A 21,815-nucleotide genomic window follows, 5' to 3' on the forward strand; every position below is an offset into this window, starting at 1 on the left:
GCTGCAATGTGTTGTGGCTTGTTTAAATAGTAACCTATTAAATAGCTGCATCAGGACACTATTTTCAAAAGGAATGGATCCTGAAAAACACAATCTGCCATTACCGCTGAGACACACCACAGCAGGAAGACACAAAACGACCAGACTCACTAATCCCCCTATTGAAAGACTCCACTTTGAGCACCTTTTAAGGGAGAGAGTTCCAGAACATAACTGCCTGTGAGAAATAATTTCTCCTCATCTTAAAACTGGTGACTCTTTATTTTTAAACATTGACCCCTAATTCTGCATTCTCCCACAAGTGGAAGCTTCTTTTCCAAATCCACCCAGTCAAAATCACTCAGGATCTTGTATCCTTCAATTAAGTCATTCTTACTTTCCTAAACTCCAGCAGATTCAAGCTTAGCCTGTCTAACTTTGTTCATGAACTCCTCCTCCAGGCTACCTTTGCCCATCTGAGTTTTCCTGTCTATGTGTAGATTACAACCTCCCTGTGACTACCACCACTGCGTTCTGACAAGCTCCCATTGTTTCTTCCTGTACACTGCAGGATCCTTCTGTATGATTACTATTGAGGAGCCTGTATACCACTCCCACAAGTGACGTCTGTATTTATTGTTTCTTATCTCTACCAAACAATTTTTACATCTTGGTTTCCTGAATGTAAACCATTCATCCCTACTGTGCTGATTTCATCATTAATTAACAAAGCTAGCCATGCACCTTTTCCTAGTTTCCTGTCCTTTCTAAATGCCTCGTGCCCTTCAATATTCAGGTCCTACTCTTTGTCAAACTTGTCAAGGCTGTCAGATCCCATTTATTTATATTTATTTGCACTATCGGTTCATCAGTTTTGTTTCAAATGCTACATGCCTTCAGATATAGAGGGCTGAATCTTGCTGTTTTTGGCTAAGTCTGAGTTACATCAAGTTTTTTGGAGGAGTTTTTGTCATGAGGCCTACTGAGTTTTCTCAACAATTCTTACAAACTTGTCTTATTAATTATCTACTCCACCCTGTGGAATACATCACATCCAATTTCACACCAGGCGCCATTGCCAAAACAACTCACCACTCAGCAGATATCCACTAAAAGACCAGCATCATTTTTGCCCTTGTCGTTTTTGTAAGTCTACTGTGCACCCAGACAAGCATTGGCAATGCACTGGGCTGACACTCTACTGCATGTACGACCCCATTCTCTCACCCTTGTCATTGTTTTAACCATCAGGTCATACATTTGACTTGCCTCTGGCTTCATTCCATCTGAACATCCTCTAAATCGGTGGTACTCTGTGCCCAATGCTCATTGCAGACCAACAGCTTGTCACTGTTCAGTAAAGGAACATCACATACAGACAAGCAATCAGACAGTTTGAAATATGAGCTTTTATTTACAGACAGCAAAAGGAAACACAAAACCAGTAGAGGCTGAAGTTCACCCCAAGAAAGCTAACCAAATTCTGGCATGATGACCAACAAGTATTTTACAGCCCACGATGGTCTGCCGTAGCCAGCTCACACCCAGACCCATCCCCTATAATCCACCAAATGTATGCATCCCTGAACACTATGGGCAATTTAGCATGGCCAATCTAACTAGCCTGCACATCTTTGGACTGTGGGAGGAAACCGGAGCACCCAGAGAAAACCCACACAGATACGGGAAGAATGTGCAAATTCCACACAGACAGTTGCCTCAGGGTGGAATCGAACCCAGGTCCCTGGTGCTGTGAGGCAGCAGTGCTAACCACTGTGCCACCCCGCCACCACGCCACCACGCCACCCCAAAGGATGATGCAGCATACCCTATCCAGCCTCCCCATATTGGGCCAGGCAGTGGAACCAGACCTTCAGCAGCCCTACACTTTGCTCCAGAATGACCCCAGACAAAGAATGGCCAGTGTTATATCTGAACTGTACATCAGTCAGGGGGTTGTGCAATGGTGTCATGAGCCATGGCCACAGTGCATAGCCCTTGTCCCTCAGTAACCAGTATCATTAGGCCCCTGGACGCTCAAACATAGCAGGTATACGACAGAGTTCCAGGATGTAGGAGAAATGGACACTGCCAGGGTAGTGGGTACACACCTCCAGGAAGTGCTAATGATGATCACCAATCAATGAAACATTAACCGAAATGGACCCCTTCCCGTTGATGAATCCCATAGCATTGTGATAAAGCCCTCCCAGTGTCACATATGTGTGGTCAACCACACCCTGGACCTGGGCAAAGCCAGCTATGTTGCTCAACCTTACTGCCCAGGCTGCAGCACTGACAGCCCTTGTGGGGGAACAAAATTAACTTGGACAACCTTGCTCAGATGGCATCAGTCACTATCCTGAAACATTTCAGGCTGCACGATTGAGAGTTCCCACACAGGTCACCATTGTTCCCTGGAAGGAACCAATCACATCGAAAATGAGAATGGCAGTCACCTTCACAGCCACTGGGACAAGACCGCCTGGCATCCTCAAATCCCACTCCAGCATCCAGCAAAGTTCTGTAACAGTGTCCTGGACATGTGGAGCCTGCATCAATATGAGCCATGCTCATTTCCAGGAGTCAGGGCTGAAAACACAGCCACTCCTGGGGATTCCACACTTCGGGGGGGATCCCCAGCTGTAAGCTCTTCCTGAGTTGCGTTCTCTTCGTCCTCCACGGCGGCCCAATGCTGCTTCTGGTCTTGTTATCAACCGTGGTCCTCCTGCATGTGTCTTTGCATTCTTAGGAAGGCTGCTATAGAGACCAACATGCCACCAGTGGCAGGGTGCAGGCTCCTTGGTGCACATTGCCTACACTGAGAACAGAACGAGTAAGATGTTCTTAGATACTAGAAGAATATCAATGGCATAACATAGACTTCACGGCTACAGAATAATCCAAAGCTCTTCACAGCACAAGCGCAGTGTCGTCAGGGATGTGATGGAGGGGACTGCAACAACTAAAATGCGTAGTAGGATCCTGCAAACATTAACAAATTAAATGTTCAAATCATCTGTTTGATGTTTGTTGAAAGATAAATATGGACAAAGAGACCAAAAGATTCAAGTTACTCTTTTTTAATTGTGTTATGGGATTTTTTAACTCTGCTTCAAAGAGGGACAAGATTACAGTTTCAAATTTTCTCATAGTGCAGCACTCCTCAGTATTATACAGAAATTTCTCAGAAGATTATATGTTCAAATCTCTGAAGTGATACTGAGCTTCTAATCTTCTGACAGAAAGGCAAGAGTGTTATCATGAAGTCTAAATCCTGTGTTTATATTTATAATAATAACTGCCTATATAAACTTGAGACAGACACAATATAATTATAACTCTTCAGGCAATAGTGCTTTTCCGGTTTCTCAATTTCTAGTTGCTAAGACTTGTACCAGAAAGAAATTCCTATGCAGAGATCAACTCTATTAATATTTCTTCCCCATTTGTACTTTATGGTTGTATAATTTCTGGTAAAGTTGTTCTGCCCCACACCACCACATCTCGCACTTCATCTCTGTGCAACAGGCACTTTTGTGTGTGTTTGTGTGTGTATTATATAGCTTTTAACACAGCTTTATTTGTTTTGAAGAGCAGGCAGAATTTATACTTATTGTCTACATACATGATGTTCTTATTTACCTGTCCTTTTTTTCATAACAATCATTTGACATGTGTGTTACAAAATGAGTCCTGCTATTTTGTTTTCCTGCTGTTTCTTAGATAATGGGAGTATTCTATGGATTTAACAAAACATAAAGAAATCTTAAGTAGCTATTTATTAGTTATCCAAGCGCATTTTTAAAAAATCCTAGCTCAACATCAGAGCTAAATTAAGACATTAATGAGATTGAGGAAGGCTTGGACAGAAGATGAAATACCTAGAGTAAGAATGCAGAAAAGGCATAATAACCACATTTCCACAATGGATTTTGTTTTCAGCAACTATGCTTTCCTTGCTAATTAAAAATTGCTCCTGCAATGTTGAGACCAGCTAACAAAGTAAAATCTCAACAAAAAATGCTAATTGCTGTTCAGGTTACCTTTTGTGTAATCCATGTTTCATGAAGATTGACCAACCTATGTAGGTCAGGTGATGCCTGTAGCCATTTTAAGTTGGTGCTTTCAATCCTTTTTTAAACCATATCATTCCATGGGAGTCCCAATATTAAATCAAAAGATGGAATTCAAAGATCAGTTGCTCATATTTTACACCATTGTGACACAATGACATTGCTGCATTTGTCCTTATGATAGAGACTGTAAAGGAGGGAGATGCTGCCAAGGTTACCTTGGCAAGTAATAGCAGTGTATCCTATCAGATAGTGATGCACCTTGCAACCACTGTGCAGAAAGAGTGGATATTGAGTCCATTGGCAGGAAACTGCACCATCCTGGTAGGTACTGAACTTGTTTTGTGATGTTCCAACTATACCTATCCAGGAGAGTAACAAGTGTTGTATCATAGTGCTGTTCAGCCTTGTAGACATTGAGAGATTAAAATAAACCATTCATCAAATCCATCTGACTCTCAAAATGGAAGAAATGTGTGTGATGGTGGATTTGAGTAAAATGAATGAGAGGATGGTAGGGAGGCAGTGGAGTACTGGGTCTGATGCAAGGAAGAGAATGAGAAGGCAATAAATTTGTGTAAGGATTGGGATGGAAAAACCATTGAGGGCTACATTTTCCCCAAGACCCAAGCAGAGTATGCAGTATGCAGATTTTGGTGGTTTCTTTCTCCACCATGTCAACCTATACCTTTCATTTGAAAGAAAAAGAAGGAAAATGTAAAAAAAGAGTTTTAAAGGGAACCAACCTTTCAAGAGCTTGTGGCATCAGATAACCCATCCCAATCCCACATTCAATGCATCATGCAGTTGGAGCACCACAATATATCAAAGAATTGGCATTGTCTTACAACGTGTCAGCAGTTTAAAGGCATTGTAAGTGCATGTGGTAAATAAGACAAATGCTCCTGACACCTCTGAACCTAACGTTGATACTCTGCTAGTCAAGCTTTAATCAAGAAATTGCAAAACTATTTTACAGAAACATTATTTAATTACTGATACATTGAACACATTTTAAACTTGCTTTAATTGTTCAAGTGCTTTTTCAAAATAATTTATAGATTTTTTGTTCTGAATGAGGGGTGTTGGACTACGGATTTAGGCTCGAAACTGATGTTGAAGGCTTGCATGAAAGAAAGGGAACAAGCTTTCTAATAATTTTTAGTGTTTGACAGTGACAGGCATATCTCCTGCAGGCAAAAATCCAGTTCAGACAAATTGTGTTTAAATATGCAATCCTGTTTGATTGTAAAATTAGAAGTGTCATGTTGAAGTATGTTTTTTTATGAAAGTAAACAAAACTCAGAGCTATATTTCATTTAGCTTAGTGAGTGCAATCTGAAAGGGAAGATTGACTAATATGATAAATTGCACATTTTATTCAAGTATTATACATAAATATAACTTGAAAAAATACTGTTACATTAGAAGTGCTGCTTAACAAAATTGAAGTTCAAAGTGTAAGACAAGCATTAAGTAAATTACAATAACTGGATTTCATAAACTGGTAATGTTCCAACTTAGCCCCAGCCTTAGGAAGACTGAATCAGTCAACTTTGCCACAGTCAAATGTCACTAACTCAATCGTCCTCACCAGAAAATCTGTCAGACCTTACCTAGACTCTTTGCAGCTTTAGAGTCTTGGTTTACCTTGAGCTGAGCTTAAACCACTATAAAATTGCTCCACCACCATCTTTGTACTTTCCAGACTTGATTATTCTAACACTTCAGCTGTTGATCTCTACCCTCCCTTCTCCAAAAACCTATGTTTTTCTGCTACTCATATTCTGCCCCTAAGTCCATCTGACCATTCCTGGATACATCACTAACCTCCTGACTCTGTATCTCCCAATATACTTTCTTTTCAAAGAACCATCACAACAACCAGTTATAGCCAAATAATGTTCTGCACAAGTAAGTATCTTCTAAAGCCTTCTTTTCCCAATACTGACAGCTTTTACTTCCAGCACAATGGGACAGAAGTACTTGAATTCTTTTGGAGGCTGAGTTATCCCCTTTTCGTTCTCTCTAAATGTTAAAGCTGCAACTCCTACGATAACACAACCGGGCTATTTCCATGCTTTCCCACAAGTGGGAGTTGCACTTGAATCCGTCATAAGCAATTATGTTGTGTATTTCTGGCCTGCTGCCATAATATTTGATCACACTGTCCTGTGACTATTGGCTTGCCTTCTGACCTCCAATCTAGCTGTGACTGTGGTGGTGAGCCAAACTTCAGTTTTTGATTTTTTTTGTGTTGGCAGGGTTCATCTGTACTGTTAAACTTCTAAGATATCTTCAGATAGTCATAGATAAGCAATCTGCTGTCCATTATTGGGCTTGCTAGTCAGAATGTCTGGTCAGCGCTGTCAACTGCTGCACATAGTATTTATAACACCATGTTATACTATTTATTCCTTTTCTATGTGTCTGATGTAGGAGTCTCAGGAATACGAACAATATATTATACATATGTTGGGCATTTATTGTGAACTGAAGCATATACATACATTGTAAGCACAGGGGATCATTTATACATCTCTTATTCAGTTGGTCTGTACCCCATTACCACTGGGTCAGATGCAATGTGGCATCAGTTCCTTTAATAATTCATCACCTGCTATATTTTAAAGCATTCCCACATAAGCTTCCCCAAAACTTGTGCTACCTGATGAGGTAGACGACCACTCAGCAGCATGTGGCAGGGCTGGATTGCACACAACAATCCAGCAGCACACTGAGTTACAGGAAATTGCCATGGTTCAAGAAAACAGCTCCCAACGTCTTCTCAAGGGCAATTCGGGATGGGCAACAAATGTTGCTCTCACTAGTGACATTCCCATCCTCGAAAGAATTTTTTTAAAAATAGTAATTAGAAAACAGCATGTTCCTTGTATTACTTTGAGTAGGTGTGGAGTGATCAAGCATCATGATCTAAATACCCGAAACTGGGGGCTGTCCAATTTAGCACCCGAAATATACAGACCTACTTGATTTTTTTCTTTATTTATTCATGGGATGACATGTCGCTGAACAGGCAGCATTTATTGCCCATCCCTAATCCCCAAAGGGCAGTTAAGAGTCAACCACATTGCTGTGGGTCTGGAGTCACATGTAGGCCAGACCAGGTAAGGATGGCAGTTTCCTTCCCTAAAGGACATTTCTCAACAACTGGCAGTCGATCCACGGACCTCATTAGATTCTTAATTCCAGATATTTATTGAATTCAAATTCCACCATCTGCCATGGCAGGATTCGAACCCGGGTCCCCAGAATGTTATCTGGGTCTCTGGATTAAAGGTCCAGGTATAATACCACTAGGTCATCGCCTCCCCCTTCCCATGTCTGTTTCCCTTTCTCCAATGTTCCTCAAATTAAGTGAACTATCATTACAAATCCACATTATCTGTTTCTGAGTAGCTCACATATAACAGTTCTCAATTACTATACTTTGTTATAATTTCCAATAATTTAATACTGCCAATATGAAGCTCTCTGGTGTGCAATTATTTCTCCATTTTGAACATTTGCTGCCCTCCAGTACTGTTCTATAATTTCAAAGTATTTTGGAAGATGATAATTCTATGCTGTTGCTTTTTTTTTAATCAACAAACTTCAACATTCTGAATGAAAGTCATCCACTGACTCCGTCATTATTCCTTAATATTTTATAAGAAATATGAACAGGAGTAGTCCATTCAGCCTTTCAAAACTGTTCTACCATTCAATAAGATCATGGCTCATCTGACTATAGTTTTAACTGTTCTTTTTGGCGCAGTGGTAGTGTCCCTACCCATTGACCAAAAGGCCAGGTTCAAGTCCCACCTGCTCCAGATATGTATAATTACATCTCTGAACATGCTGATTAGAAAAATAGGTTACATTTTTTTAAAAATCCAGTTTCCTGTCTCTCCTGCTTTCTCTATCAATGGCCTAGCTTTCAATTCTGTTCAACAGAATTTTTACAAAACTGACAACTCTCTGAAAGATGAAATTTCATTTCCATCTTTAACCAGAGACCCCTTATTTTGACTGTGTCCCTAGTTCTAGATTCTCCTGAGAGGAAACATCCTCTCAGTATCTACCCTGTTGAGCCCCTCAGAATCTTCTATGTGTCAATACAATCACCTCCCAGTCTTTTAAATTCCTTTTGAGTATAGGCCCATCCTGCTCAATTTTTCCTTATAAGACAGATTTTCCCAGTGGCCTTCTTCCCAGGGAGTACGATTGTTTGCAGAATTATCAACACACAATTGACCATCACTTGCAGAAAAACATAACACCAAATTCAGTCATTTGTTTCATACTTGGTAGTCTGTTCTAAAGTGGTAACATTACAGTGCATGATGAGTTAAGCATTTAGAAATACCCACAAGCTACTGTCAATCATTTTAAAGCCATCTGCCTGTGAACAAATTCCTGTGGATAAATTTCTGTGAGATCTCATATCATCCTCTGCAACTTGGTGGAGGATCAGCAGAAATTAGAGAAGCAGCATTTCTAACAATTTGTTTGGTACAGCTTCCAAAATAAAGTCTCAGTATTTCTTTTGATCATTTTATTTATACACTAGTCTATTAGATTGAAAATGTTTTAACATGCATGTTACTTAGCTATCAAGTACTGACATTAAACTGGGATTGAAGCAACAGAGTTAATATGATGTGATTATAGTTGTATCACTGAAGTAACTTCTTTGTTTCTACTTGCAATGCTGGACAATGGCACTACTATTTATTTATGACACTTTGGAGGCTTTCTTAAGTTGAGGACTCTATGTAAAAATCTGTTATTGATATTTTGTGTTGGCAATAACAACAATAACTCTGCATTTTAGGCAACTGTAAGTTATATTTGAGAAAACCAACCAATGTTTTCATACTGTAATTTTATTTCATTATCCATTTTCTAAGGATGATATTTTGGCAAAAGGGTCTGAAGTTGTGAATAATGTGAGATAGCAAAGATATACTACTTCAAAATAAATTAACATGTATATAAAATTCAGGGCTATTTTTTCTTTGACAGAACAATTCAAAAGTTAATCACATTATTTCCAATAAATAGTTATTTTGTAAAATGTTAGTAGGAATTGCTAATTTGCTGTACTACTGTTTTCCTTAAAACTTTTAACTGAAGCTGTCGAAGATGATGGAACCACTTTTAACCATTATGTAAACATTATAATTTCCATGTAATTTTTTTTTCTCCTAATCAGTACCATTAATAACTATATGATTCTGGAATCATTTCAGAGCAGAAAATGACTATAATTTTGATGTTACGTGGTTGGTACCTAGAATGAAATAAGAGACCATAGGACCACCATCTAATGAATTTTTCTGGTGATTTTTAGTATTATAAATCCAAACATAACTCAGTTGTCTGTGACAATCATGTGGAAGCCATGAACTTCTCAGGGCAAAGAAGTATTTGGTGGCAAGTCAACCTATAAGTTCAAGATTGTAGTGAAGAAAACCTGACAGTAGGATATATGCCCAGATCATTTAGAGAATGGCATTTTAATCTAAACAATTGACAGAGGATTAAAAAATTAATTGCACATATGTGGATTACTGGGTGGAGAAATTTAGTAACTGACTACAGTTTAAACCTTTACTTCAGGAAAGGAAAAACTAGTATTTAATAATATACACAGATCCCTTTTGCTTTGTAAACTAAATGAGTTATAGTCAATGTTCTACAATGTTTAAGTTCTTGCTTTAAATTACTTGTGTTTCAACAGGTGACATATATATAGATGGGGATTGATTGAAGTGAGTCATTGACAGTAGTAGGTTTACACTGATTTTGCAGGCTAAGAGTTTGTTGCAAATATCAGCAGAAAGACTTACTAGTAGATAAATTACTAATAAGCCTTTCTATTGGGTGCAAAGAAATTTCCTTTGTTTCATTTATTAATATAGCCTGTGTTCTACAATTATGTATAATCTGAGCTGATGAATGCCTACTGCAGTATTAACAAGGACAACAAATTCCTTTGATTTTACACATAATTGTCCAACAACTCTTTCTAAATAAACTAAAGCAATACGCTGATCAATTAGATCAATGCTATTCATATTTGTTCGTGCAACTGACAATGATGCTGCATATGTGTAATTAACTGTTTTTCTGTATCACCGAGAAGTAATTTTGAACTAATTATTGGTGATCCTAATGCTGCAGACATCTTTTCTCAGAGAAAATATCTATTAACAATCAAAAAAATTTTGTTTTGTGTCCTCTTGTTTGTGCAATCTGTGTCTACTGTTTTCATGCCTTGCTTCACTATTGCCACCACAGTGAGCTGTATCCAGAATGGTCAGTTGGAATGATACAATCACGTGTTCTAGATACACCTTTGTATGTACCAGGCAAATGTTTCTCATACAAAGTATATTTTTTACCAGTAGCACGGTGGTCTATACAGTCTATACATTGCGTTAATGGCATGCATCCTGTAAGTTTCTTTTGTTTGAGTAGAATGACGTTATTAACTAGATGAGTTAATACATATCTTTCAATAGAGGCACCTATTTACCATATTAATTGTTTACAAATTTGATAACATTTGTGCCTATTATTGAAAGTTTTTTTCTGTATTGTCACCCATAAAGTTAGTGAATAATGAGAAATGAGCCTGATTGCATGGTTCATTTGTTCTCCTTTGTAGAGCCAAGCCGAGGCGCACTACAAAGGCAGTAAACATGCCAAGAAGCTCAAAGCACTGGAGGCCACGAAAAATAAGCAGAAAACTGCTCCTATCAACGACAGCACAAAGGCTATCACCTCCTCCACCACAACCACTGCAATCACTCCCAACAGCTCTGAAAAAACAGGTTAAAAGAATCTTTTGTTCTTCTCATTCTTTCTTTATGTGTGTTGTATGTTTGCATGATACTGCTTATTTCTGCTTTTACTGTTACATGTTTTATTAATGCGGTTTGCTCGATCACAATGAATGGCTGACTAATTATTTAATAATGATGGGACATACAACATTATAACTATGAATTCAATCAATTGCAGCTGTAATTTGTTCCTTCGAGTCAACTGTATTGGCTTTACTTAATGAACTATTTTGTCTATTTAAATGGCAGATTTTACTTTAGACTATGTCCTGATGATGCTGTGTTTTTTTGCACGATCTCAATTTTCACTTCTTAACCCAGTCAGTGATGCTGGTCAAATCAATCTGTTAGACAATCAGAAATTAAGCTTAATATTTAGCAAAAGATGTCAGGAATTTACAGAGGCCTGTATGGTGTTGGAATGATTCCCTAAGTAGATTAAGTGTAATTTTACAAGGCCCCTGTGGTAGCTCAAACTTGTAAAGTTACCACTTATGTTTAAATAGGAACAGACTGTTTCAACTTAAGGAACTGAAAAATAATATTTAATGTGACTCGAGAATAATGTGATTCTAAAATAACTCGAGTTTCAACTCATTTAATTTGAAACATCTAATTTAGATCTACTGAAAAATTCATGAATAATGCATTCAGCAATATGTTTAATTTTAATACTGAGAAAAAACACAATAAAATTAAGAAGTACTTTCTAATGTTAAAATAACAAATTTATATTTTCAGAACCTTAAACAAAAATTTCAATTCAATTTATCAGTAGTGGCTTTCTTAAACTCTGCGAATAAAAACAAGGTAAATATCAGTGCAAAAGAAACCTTTGAAGCCTCAAAAAAAAAATCCCTCGACAAATGGAGACCGATCTATATGCCAAGTAAAAAGTGAACCGCTGAGATAGGCGTGAGTGACCATTGTCTTTGTTGTTCATCATGTGGGGCCTGCTGAGTGTGGACATCTCTTGAATTACTGCACATCTGCACAGCATAGCTCATATTATCTGCTTGATCCCTTGTTTCCATGTCATGCTTTACTGGTAAGTAAAACATCTATTTGTGGGTGGAAAAAGGGGGATGGCTACTAATGTGAGTATAGCACACTGTGGCAGAAAAAGGGAGCCAATTTATAGGTTGAATATATCCAAAAGCATCATTTTTGGGGCAGATAAATTCGAATTTATTAAGTGCTGTACACTTACAGTAAAAGTCTTTTCCCTAGGGTAGGGGAGTTCAAAACTAGAGGGCATATTTTTAAGGTGAGAGGAGAAAGGTTTAAGAGGGACCTGAGGGGCAACTTCTTCTCACAGCGGGTGGTTAGTATGTGGAATGAACTGCCAGAAGAATTGATAGATATAGGTACAGTTACAACATTTAAAAAATATTTGGACAAGTATACAAATCGGAAAGATTTACAGCGATATGGGCCAAATGCAGGCAATGGGACTAGGTTAGTTTGTGAATTTTGGTTGGCATGGAAGGTTGGACTAAAGGGTCTGTTTCCATGCTGTATGACTCCATGGCTGTTCACTTGAGTTGGCTTGACTTGCGCAACCTGATCATGGTAACTTGCACATTTAATAGTACAATGGCACATTTAAAAAGTCAGCATTTAACTTTTTTTTTAAATCCCCATCCACTAATAGTATTTTAAAAGAATTTCTAGCACAACACTCAGTTATGCATACTTATGCCTTAAGGGCTTTTTAGACTCAATTCTCAGAACAGCTGGTGAATAACTGAATGTTTCTGGCAGTTATTCTACTATATTATTCACAAAAGAGATTTGATAAAGTTACATGAGTTCTTAATGTGAAATTCTTGAAAACTTCATTGTGGTTACATTTTCTGATATGTTTAAAAATATGTAAGTGTCATTAATATCGTGAATAAAGTGCAGTTTGAACTTAATTGCCATTTTCTTGAACAAATTATTTGCCTTAATGGAAAATAGGGCTGTTCTTCACTGATTCTCTCCACACACAGTGGATGGTAATAATGATGCTAAGCTCCTAATGCTCGTAGAAGTTATTGTCACACTACATACAGCTGAAAGAGGCCATTTGACACAATTATCTTGTCCTTTTGTAGAAACGTACTTTCCCTCCTAGCGTCCATCCCAGTCTCAAATTGTCTGCTGAATGAATCAAGTTTCTTTACCTTCACTTTTTTGCGAGAAAGAAAGAAGTATGATAGTAAAAGCCTCTGGGCTGTTCTGAGTATGTGCTTAAAGTGATTGAATAGTTTAGATGTTTGGTGCCCAATGTGACGTGGGCAGAAGTGAGAGATCGCACAATGGTGAGAGGAGATTGTGCAGAATGAGTGAGTAGGAGGTGTTGGTGATGATGCAGTGATTGACGGTGAATTAAGAGAAATAGGAAAAAATATTTGCATAATTCCTGTATGTGTTTGCAGAGTTTAGTTAAAATCAGAGGTATGATTCTTACCTCTGAAACTTCGTTGAGGTCATTAAATGGGATTTTGGCAGAGTTACATTCTGGGTGCTCTATTTCTGGAACTTAACTCCTCAATGGCCTCTTTGCACTGGTATTGAAGTTCTTTATTCCCCAAAAGCCACCACTGCGGGAGGTGGGGACTGGGTAAGATCACCCTTGTCATGCCCACCTAGACCAATTTCGTTGGAGAATCTTGGCATTTTTGGAACATCTTACAGCTACTTTCTTCCTTCTACCTAAGGAGGGAGTTCCAGGATTTTGACACCGATGATGAAGTGACAGTGATATGCGGTTGTTGACTTGCTCGCCGAGCTGGCTTGCTCATGAACGAGAACAAGCCAGCTCGACGAGCAAGTCAACAACCTCATCCACAACCCGAGCTACAGATGTTTGCCAAAACTTTGAGTAACAGTGATATGTTCTATCAGGATCAGCTGAGACTCGAGGGGGATCCTGCAAGTGGAATTGCTGCCATGCACCTATAACTCTTCTTGGTGGTAGTAGTCAGAGATTTTGAAAGTACTATTGAAATAAGCTTTTCAAGTTGCTCTGGTGTGTCTTTTATATGATACACACTGCTAATGTGAATGAAGTCGTGAATGTTTAAGGTCATGGAGGGGGCTCTGTTCAAATGGTTTGCTTTGTTCTGAATGAGGTTGAGCTTCTTGACTGAAGTTGGAGTTGTACTCATTGACGCAGTTAAAGAGTATTCCATCACACTCCTGACTTATGCTCATTTTGATGGTGGACAAGATTTAGGGAGTCAGGAAATTATTTTCTCACTGTTGAATTTCCACTGACTTGCTCTTATAGCTGAAGTATTTATATGAGTGAGCTAATTAAATTTCTAGCCAATGATGACTGCCAGGATGTTTTAGGTAAGGATTCAGTCATGGTAATGCTGGTGAACATCAAGAGTGATAGTTTGATTCTCTTGACAGACACAGTCATTGCCTAATACTTGAGCAATGTAAATCTTTTTTGCCACTTATAAGCACAAGTCTCAATATTGCCCAAGCTTTGCTGCATCTGGCACAGATTGCTTCACTGACAGTTAAGCAGTCATCAAAAAACATCCTCATTTCTGACTTTATTTTGGATGGGAGATTATTGATAAAGCAGCTGAAGATTGTGGTTCCAGGATATTACACTGAAGAAATCCAGTGATGAATTCCTGAGTCTGAGCGATTAACCTCCGACAACCAAAACCATCTTCCTTTTTTGCTCAGTATGACTCCATCCAGTGGAGATTTTCCCCCTAATTCACATTGATTCCATTTTTTCTAGGGCTTCTTGATGCCACACTCAAGTCAATTGCTGCTTGATGTTAAAATAGTCACTGTCACCTCACCTTTAGTGTTTAGATATTTTGTCCATGTTTGAACCAAGAGCAAATGAAGTCAGGAACCAATAGATCCTGAAGGAACCCAAAACAAGTAATAGTGAGTGGGTTATTCCTTTCCATTTGCCATTGACAGCACTATTGATGACACTTTCCATCATTTGCTTAAGAATGAGAATAGACTGGTAGGGTAGTAATTGGCCAGGTTGGGTTTAGCCTACTTCAGGTGGGCAGAAAAAATCTGGACAGTTTTCCACATTGCTGATTAAATGCCAGCATTGTAGCTCTCAAGGGCTAAAGCAGGGCTTTAGACTTCACCAGTATCACAGGTATTCACTGTATTCAGGGCATAGTTGATTGACATCAATTGCTTTTTATGCTCCATATCAACATGGCAGACAGGACATGAATGGAAGAATTTGTAGGTAATGTGTGAGAATAAATAGCAGATTACGCAGTCTCATGTGCACAATTTTACAAGAATAATCATGATGCCTTCACCCTGTGCCAGTGCTCAGTCCCCCTGTTCTTCCATTAAGTGAAAAGCTGGTTATTTTGGACCAAGGAATATTTCATCAAGAAGTAGTTTTCAGTAACTATCAGTCATGCATTTGTTGCCGCAAAAACATAGAAAATAGGTAAAGGATTAGGCCTTCTAGCCGTTCAAGTCTCTTCTGCCATTCAATACAATCATGGCTGATCATACTTCCTTCTCCACATACCCCATAAACTTTGAAAGTTTAAGGTCCTTTCTACAAAGGATCCACGAAGAGGCTATCAGATTCTGAAGAAGTTGAGGCCACAGTTAAAATAACTACAATGGGTGATAGAGAAGATAATTCTGTCTGCTATCAGTACCGTAAAGGGGTTATTTTGGAATTAATGGGATTATATTTTTACTGTGTTTTGAACTCTTTAAGCATGTGCTACATGTAAGTAATTTGATTAATTCTAATTTATCTTAATTTCTTTTGAATGATAAACTTCTATTTTGTTGTTAAAAATAAATATGAAACATGGTATACTCACGTTTCACTGAGAGATACCCCATGTTCAAACCAATCAACCAAATCTCATCTATCAAGCCAGATTACAGTTTGTGGTCTTACTTGCCCAGTAATAACATCAATTAGAATTCTAACAGACTCAACTTCTTCTCTAAAGCATTGTGATTGTCTTCCTGGGAGTCTCCTGTCACAACCATGGCATGTGGCCTTTATCTCAAGGAGTTTGTAACACCCAAATAAAGTCCTGCTAGATTTGTTCAGAGCTTTGGTGAGCATATGTTCAAGTATTGTGTGCAGTCTTGGTCTCCATACTAGAGCATGTACTTGTGTTAGATGCAATGCAGTGAAGCTTCACTAGATTGGTTACTGTGACGGGATGCCGGTATTACGATAAAAAACTGAGTAAATTGGGCAAATATTCTGAAAGAGCCTGACAGAGTTGATATTTCAGCTAGATGGGCAATCTAGAACATAGGCCACAAGATACGGGGATGATCATTTAGTGCAATGACCAGGATAAATAACTTCATTCAAATGTTTGTCAATCTTTGCAATTCATTACCCCATAAGTATGTAGATTACTATGTTGTTGACTTTATTTAAACACTGATTTTTGGGGTTTCAGATGTACAGAGATGTACAGTTGAACTGTAAGATCATCCATAATCACTTTAATTATCAGAGCAGGCTTGATGACCCAAATGGTCTTCTGGTCCTATTTCTTGTTTTCTTGTGACCACGTTCTGAATGCAGCAGTGGCTTCAGGGATTTGGAATCTGTTGTCAGGCATAAGATTGTCATGTCATTCCCAATGGAGCTGGCTTTGATTAATTAAAGCCTTGTTGTTGAGCATGTTGGCCAGGGAGGGGATACTGTTGTTTCCTTGTCATTGAATTTGGAGAATCTTGGGATTGCTAATAGTACTGTCCAGTGCTCTCGGGTGTCTATCGTATGTGCCTGTTTGTTTGGTATGTGGAAAGATCATCAGGCTGGAGAAGGAACTAATTGTGACCAGCAAGAGGAGCATAGGAACATAGGATCAGGAGTAGACCATTTGGTCTAAGGGGCCTGCTCCATCAAGATCACGGACGATCATCCACCTGTATGCCACATATGACCAGGTAAGAGAGGCAGATTTCCTTCCCAAAAGGGCATTATTGAAGCAGATGTGTTTTTACAGCAATAAACAATGTTTCGTTACACTATTCTTTTAATTCCAGAGTTTTTCATTGAATTTTAATTCTACCAGCTGCCATGGTGAGATTTAAGACAATGTGCCCCAGAGCACTAGCCTGATTTTCTGAAGAAGGGTGTAGGCTCAAAACGTCAGCTTTCCTGCTCCTCTGATGCTGCTGTACACCTTGTTATCTCGCATTAGCCTGGGCTTCTGGATTACGAGTCCATTGTTGTTATCACCACTGCACCATCTCCATCCTGTCCTGCTACTGCCTGCAAAATTGCAGGAATATGAAAGTGACAGCAAAAGGAGTTGCAGTGATATGCACAGCTTTGATTAGAGAAGATTAATAAGAAGTGGGAGAGGGAGTATGTGCAGGTGCACAGGCTGCTGATGGTATTGAGCTGATCAGAGATATGAGAGCGGAAGTCTTATCTTAACAGTTCATATCTTTGATTTATTTCTTCAGTGTTGCTGTCAAGTCCCCCATACATTGTTCTGTACATTCAACTGCTTTGACCACCTCTGTCTACAATTGCCAGGTAGTTTTTCTTGGTGCCTTTCTCTAATAGTCTGAAACAGGACTACATTTTCACTGCTATCTTCCACTTTAAAAGGGATTTCGAAGTTGCCAAAAACACTTGGGTGGCTTTGCAGTGCTTATTCTTATAAATACATGCCCTTATGAAGTGCAGGCTGCCTTTAAATGTCACTACACCTACTTCAATTTCTTTACCTCTACTAAGTGAGTTGCCAGCAAACAACACAGAAATGTTAATGGCTCCTACATCATTACAAAAGCAGCCTCTTGCTCACATCACTATGTGCCATTGAAAACAATGATAAAATCTAAGTTGAAATTTTTTTTTAATTTGGGATTCTTTTAAAAAAAATGTACTAACACGATTATGGATGAGTTAATGGAATTCAGAGTAATTTTATCCTTCAGTTCCCAGAACTACCTAACACTCTACAAGTACTTGTGTCCAGTTTTGTCATTCAAAAAGACAATATTCTTAAATATTTATAATTTATACTTAATCTTCATGTCTCTATGTTGAATAAAAATTAACTGCCCAACATCTCTGAAATATCAAATATAATGTAGCATGTGTATTATTTATTGATGACACTGAGCGAAGCAGTATTGTGTTGTATGAATTAAATATTTCTAGTCACCTTGGGGCATTTGCAAGAAATTAGATTTCTGAACTGCACCATGCTAAGTGCTACAATTCCTATGAAAAATAACCTCTTATTTTGAACTTTCATGGTATGAAGACATAAAAGACCAGAGAATTTTAAGAATACTGCAAGAGGTGTATATCATGTTATTATTACATTGTAATAAAGCTAATCCCTTTTAAATTTATATCTGCTATTCATAAATTTATCTGTCAATAATGAAGAAATTCATAATTGAGATGCAATTTAATAATTCAACCCATAAGCTGCCTTCTGAAACACAACATAACCCTGTCTCAAACATTTTATACCATTGACTTTCATGAAAGGCATCTTCGCATGGCTAATGAGCAAACTAATGAGTTTATGAAATGCGATTGCCTAAATTTTTGGAATCCTAGGTAATGAAATGGAATATCATTTACTTCATTGTCAAAAGTCAATGATCCTCATATGAGCTACCATAACCTTAGTGAATGAACTTTCATTCCACAACATTGTAGTTCCAAGAGGTGCTCATTGCAATGAATCATCAAGGTTACCTTTGATCATGTAAAATCTGAAGATAGTTAAGATTTTGAAGAAATATTTTAATAAGGTGCAAACAGGGATATGGGTATTATAACAGTTTTTTTTTCAAATAGAATTTGGAATAATTGAAGTTGTATTGAACATAAGTATGTGTACAGATGATCATTCAACATGTTTCACTCGTCAAAAGCAAATTAGTGCAAGTACTGGGCCTCGTAAATGCAGACAAAAGATGCTGGAAAGACCCAGCAGAAATGGCAGCAGCTGTGGAAAGCTGTGCTGAGCTAATGTCTCAAATCTGTACCTTTCATCAGGACCTTTCTCACTTGTCACATCGCCTCAGTCAGTATCATCACTGGACAATATGGCCCAAATCTTCCAGATTCCAGATTGTTAGACTTATGACCCAAAATGCATGTCAGGGCTCTGTGGAAGATCATTTCCCTACATAGCTACCAATAAATATTGGACAGAAAAATTCTAGTTAATTCTAGGGTAATGCCAGAACTGACCCCTGAATGACTCAACCCGACCACCTCTACTCCCCCTCCCAAACTAACGCCCTAACATCAGCTCCGTCCACCATAAAACAACTCGACTACCCTTTCCAAACACGTTACACTCTCCACGATGTGATTAACCACCAGACAAGACCAATTAACTCGCTGACATGACCACCCATTTTAGACCGACCCAAATACTCCCAACTTACCTGCTACCTGACCCGCCCAATGCACTTATTCACATGTCATCTCCTACACTCTGCCCGTTTTCCTCACCCATCTACCCATTTACTTATTCACCCGTTTCCACTTTCACTGCCATTTATTCTTTCACTTATTCACTAGCATTCAGACTTTTAAAGTTTCCATAGAGCAGCTGATAATGAGAGATGAGGAAGGATCTTGTCTTCCTTAACCCTACTGTGATTCAGTGGGGATCTCTGAAGCATACTGTGCTCTCGGCCAGGTAGAATGGAAAGATCCAGAAAAATATAGAGCAGCATCAACTCAGTGGCAAGATTGAGCAATGTGGCGATCTGTCAGTTCTGATGATTCTTACTCCTCAGAGGTTCAAGCTGATGGATTGTACAGTGCCTCTTAATAGCATACAAACATATCAATGAAGCATGTAAATATAGAGCTGTGAAAGTTAAACAAAATGTACTGAACCATGGGGGGAGATATGTGACCTTTTAAGGAGCAATAAAATTAAACAACTGCACAGAATAAGGAATAATATTGACTCAACAGAAAGTTGCAAAGATTGTTTGATGGAATACATCAAGCAAGATTATTCCTCCTGGCACATACAGATAACATTATGAGTAATGTCAAAATCTGTTTGGATTTGGATTTTTTATATGTTTTGAAGATAACATCCGAATGGAATATTAAATGGTTGTACTGACAGATTTATTTGTAGTACATAGTTGTCAATCATGAGTCAAGGGATAGGTTTTTCCATGGACTGTAGGGCTCAGCTGTCACACAAGGATCAGAAGCTTGCACTGTAATGAGCAACCTGTGATTTTCTCCAAATTGGCCAATTAAAGGTCAAAGGATGGGCTTACTATCCTGTTAACGAAAACAAGGGGGATTTCTGAATCTTGAAGGCCACTAGAAAAGCTTCCAGGTTAAAATTGACTGCAGGGTGTCATGGCCTCCAAATGGGGATGCCTACTGTGTACGGGCTCCAAGACCCTGGAGCAAGATTGTGATGATGTCACGGAGCTGCGTGTCACAGAGTATAAGTGACCCACGTGGACAGAATTTGTAAATCTCTAGAGCCTGGGATTCTGTACCAGACCAGACTACAACATGGGCATGAATACACAAACAATATAGATTATTCCTTACCTAATGCAACTATAAGTCAGAGCCTGGTATATTTATGATGGCCATCTACAGTGGTATTCAGTATTAATGTATTATAAATAATGTTAGTTTGAAATATAAGCCTGAACACAGTTCTTGACTTTTGCCTTGTATTTGCCCAGTTTGTAAAGAACCTAAACTCATACCACATCAAACCATACACAAAAAGAATGCCCTTTCTCCAAACTTTTTAAATGTGATGTAAAAATGGCCTTGGTAGCTGTGCTGCTACAGTGGGGTAAGCCCCTCCAATGATGGTCAGCAATGTGGTTGATTCCAGCCAAGAAGAGAGAGCCTCTGAGTTGCTTGGAGCAGAGCCTGCCCCTTCCAATCACCCCCACTAATTTGGCAGCAAAAGTCTGCCTTCAAGAGTAAAACCGGCGCCATGATGTGTGGGTGCCTGGAGGTTGAATGTAAAATCCCATTTGGGCTCCAACAATCAGTCTCAATTGACTTTTTATTAATGTAATCGGAAAATTTCCCAGTGGCAGGTTGAAGCCAGGGAACTGGCAGAGCAGCCAGCAGCATTACATTTTTAGGGCCCTTTTGTCAGTCCTGGTGGGGAATACAAGTCTCGCCCAAGTGTCAGTTGATATTGGGACTCAGCGAGCGGGAGATTGGGACACAAAGGAGGGGGAAGGTGGAGAAAACCGGAAAGGAGAACTGATCAGGATGATGGGGAGCAGAGGGTCGGGAGAATGTGAGAAGCTTCTTCAATTCGTCCTCAGCAGTCCAATACCCTCCTTCAAAAGCCTGCCCATCTCAGCCGATCCTGGAGGTATTTTCTGCTGAACCCTGTTTCAATGTCACACTTGTTCACTTCAGTATGTACACTATGCAAGTTGCACATGACACAACAATGTAGAGGGTCAGGAACCGTGTGCATACGTGTTTCTAAATAAGCATGTAGGAACTGTTGTCCTGCAGTTGCAATTTAGCAAATACTGCGTAAAAACATAGGATATAGGAGCAGAAGTAGGCCATTCAATCCAACCAGTCTATTCCACCATTTAATAATATCATGATTGATATAATAATCCTCAACTCCACTTTCCTGCCTCTTCCCCAAAATCGTGGATTCCCTGAATGATTCCATTGCAACCTTAAATTTACTCAATTACATTGCCTTGGCAGCCTTCTGTGGTAAAGAATTTACTAGCCTCTAAAAGAAGAAATTTCTCCTAATCTCCATTAAATCAATGACCCTTTACTCTGAGATTATGCCTCTGGGCATTGATTTTCCCTCAAGGAGAAAGCAACCTTTCCACATCTACACTGTTAAGTCACCTAAGAATCATGTACATTTCAATAAAGTCACCTCTC

General features: G+C 38.8%; 1 protein-coding gene across 2 annotated transcripts in view; it reads left to right on the forward strand.

Moving 5' to 3' along the window:
* Positions 1 to 21,815, forward strand: part of znf385b (zinc finger protein 385B) — a 338,099-nt gene that overhangs the window by 307,216 nt on the left and 9,068 nt on the right. For both annotated transcript variants that reach the window (XM_048599027.1, XM_020527202.2), the window contains one exon: positions 10,732 to 10,897. In XM_048599027.1, coding sequence (XP_048454984.1) covers positions 10,732 to 10,897 — 166 coding nt within the window. The remainder of the gene's footprint in view (positions 1 to 10,731; positions 10,898 to 21,815) is intronic.

Source organism: Rhincodon typus, chromosome 7, assembly GCF_021869965.1.
Source record: "Rhincodon typus isolate 14 chromosome 7, sRhiTyp1.1, whole genome shotgun sequence".
NCBI classification, from domain to species: Eukaryota; Metazoa; Chordata; class Chondrichthyes; order Orectolobiformes; family Rhincodontidae; genus Rhincodon; species Rhincodon typus.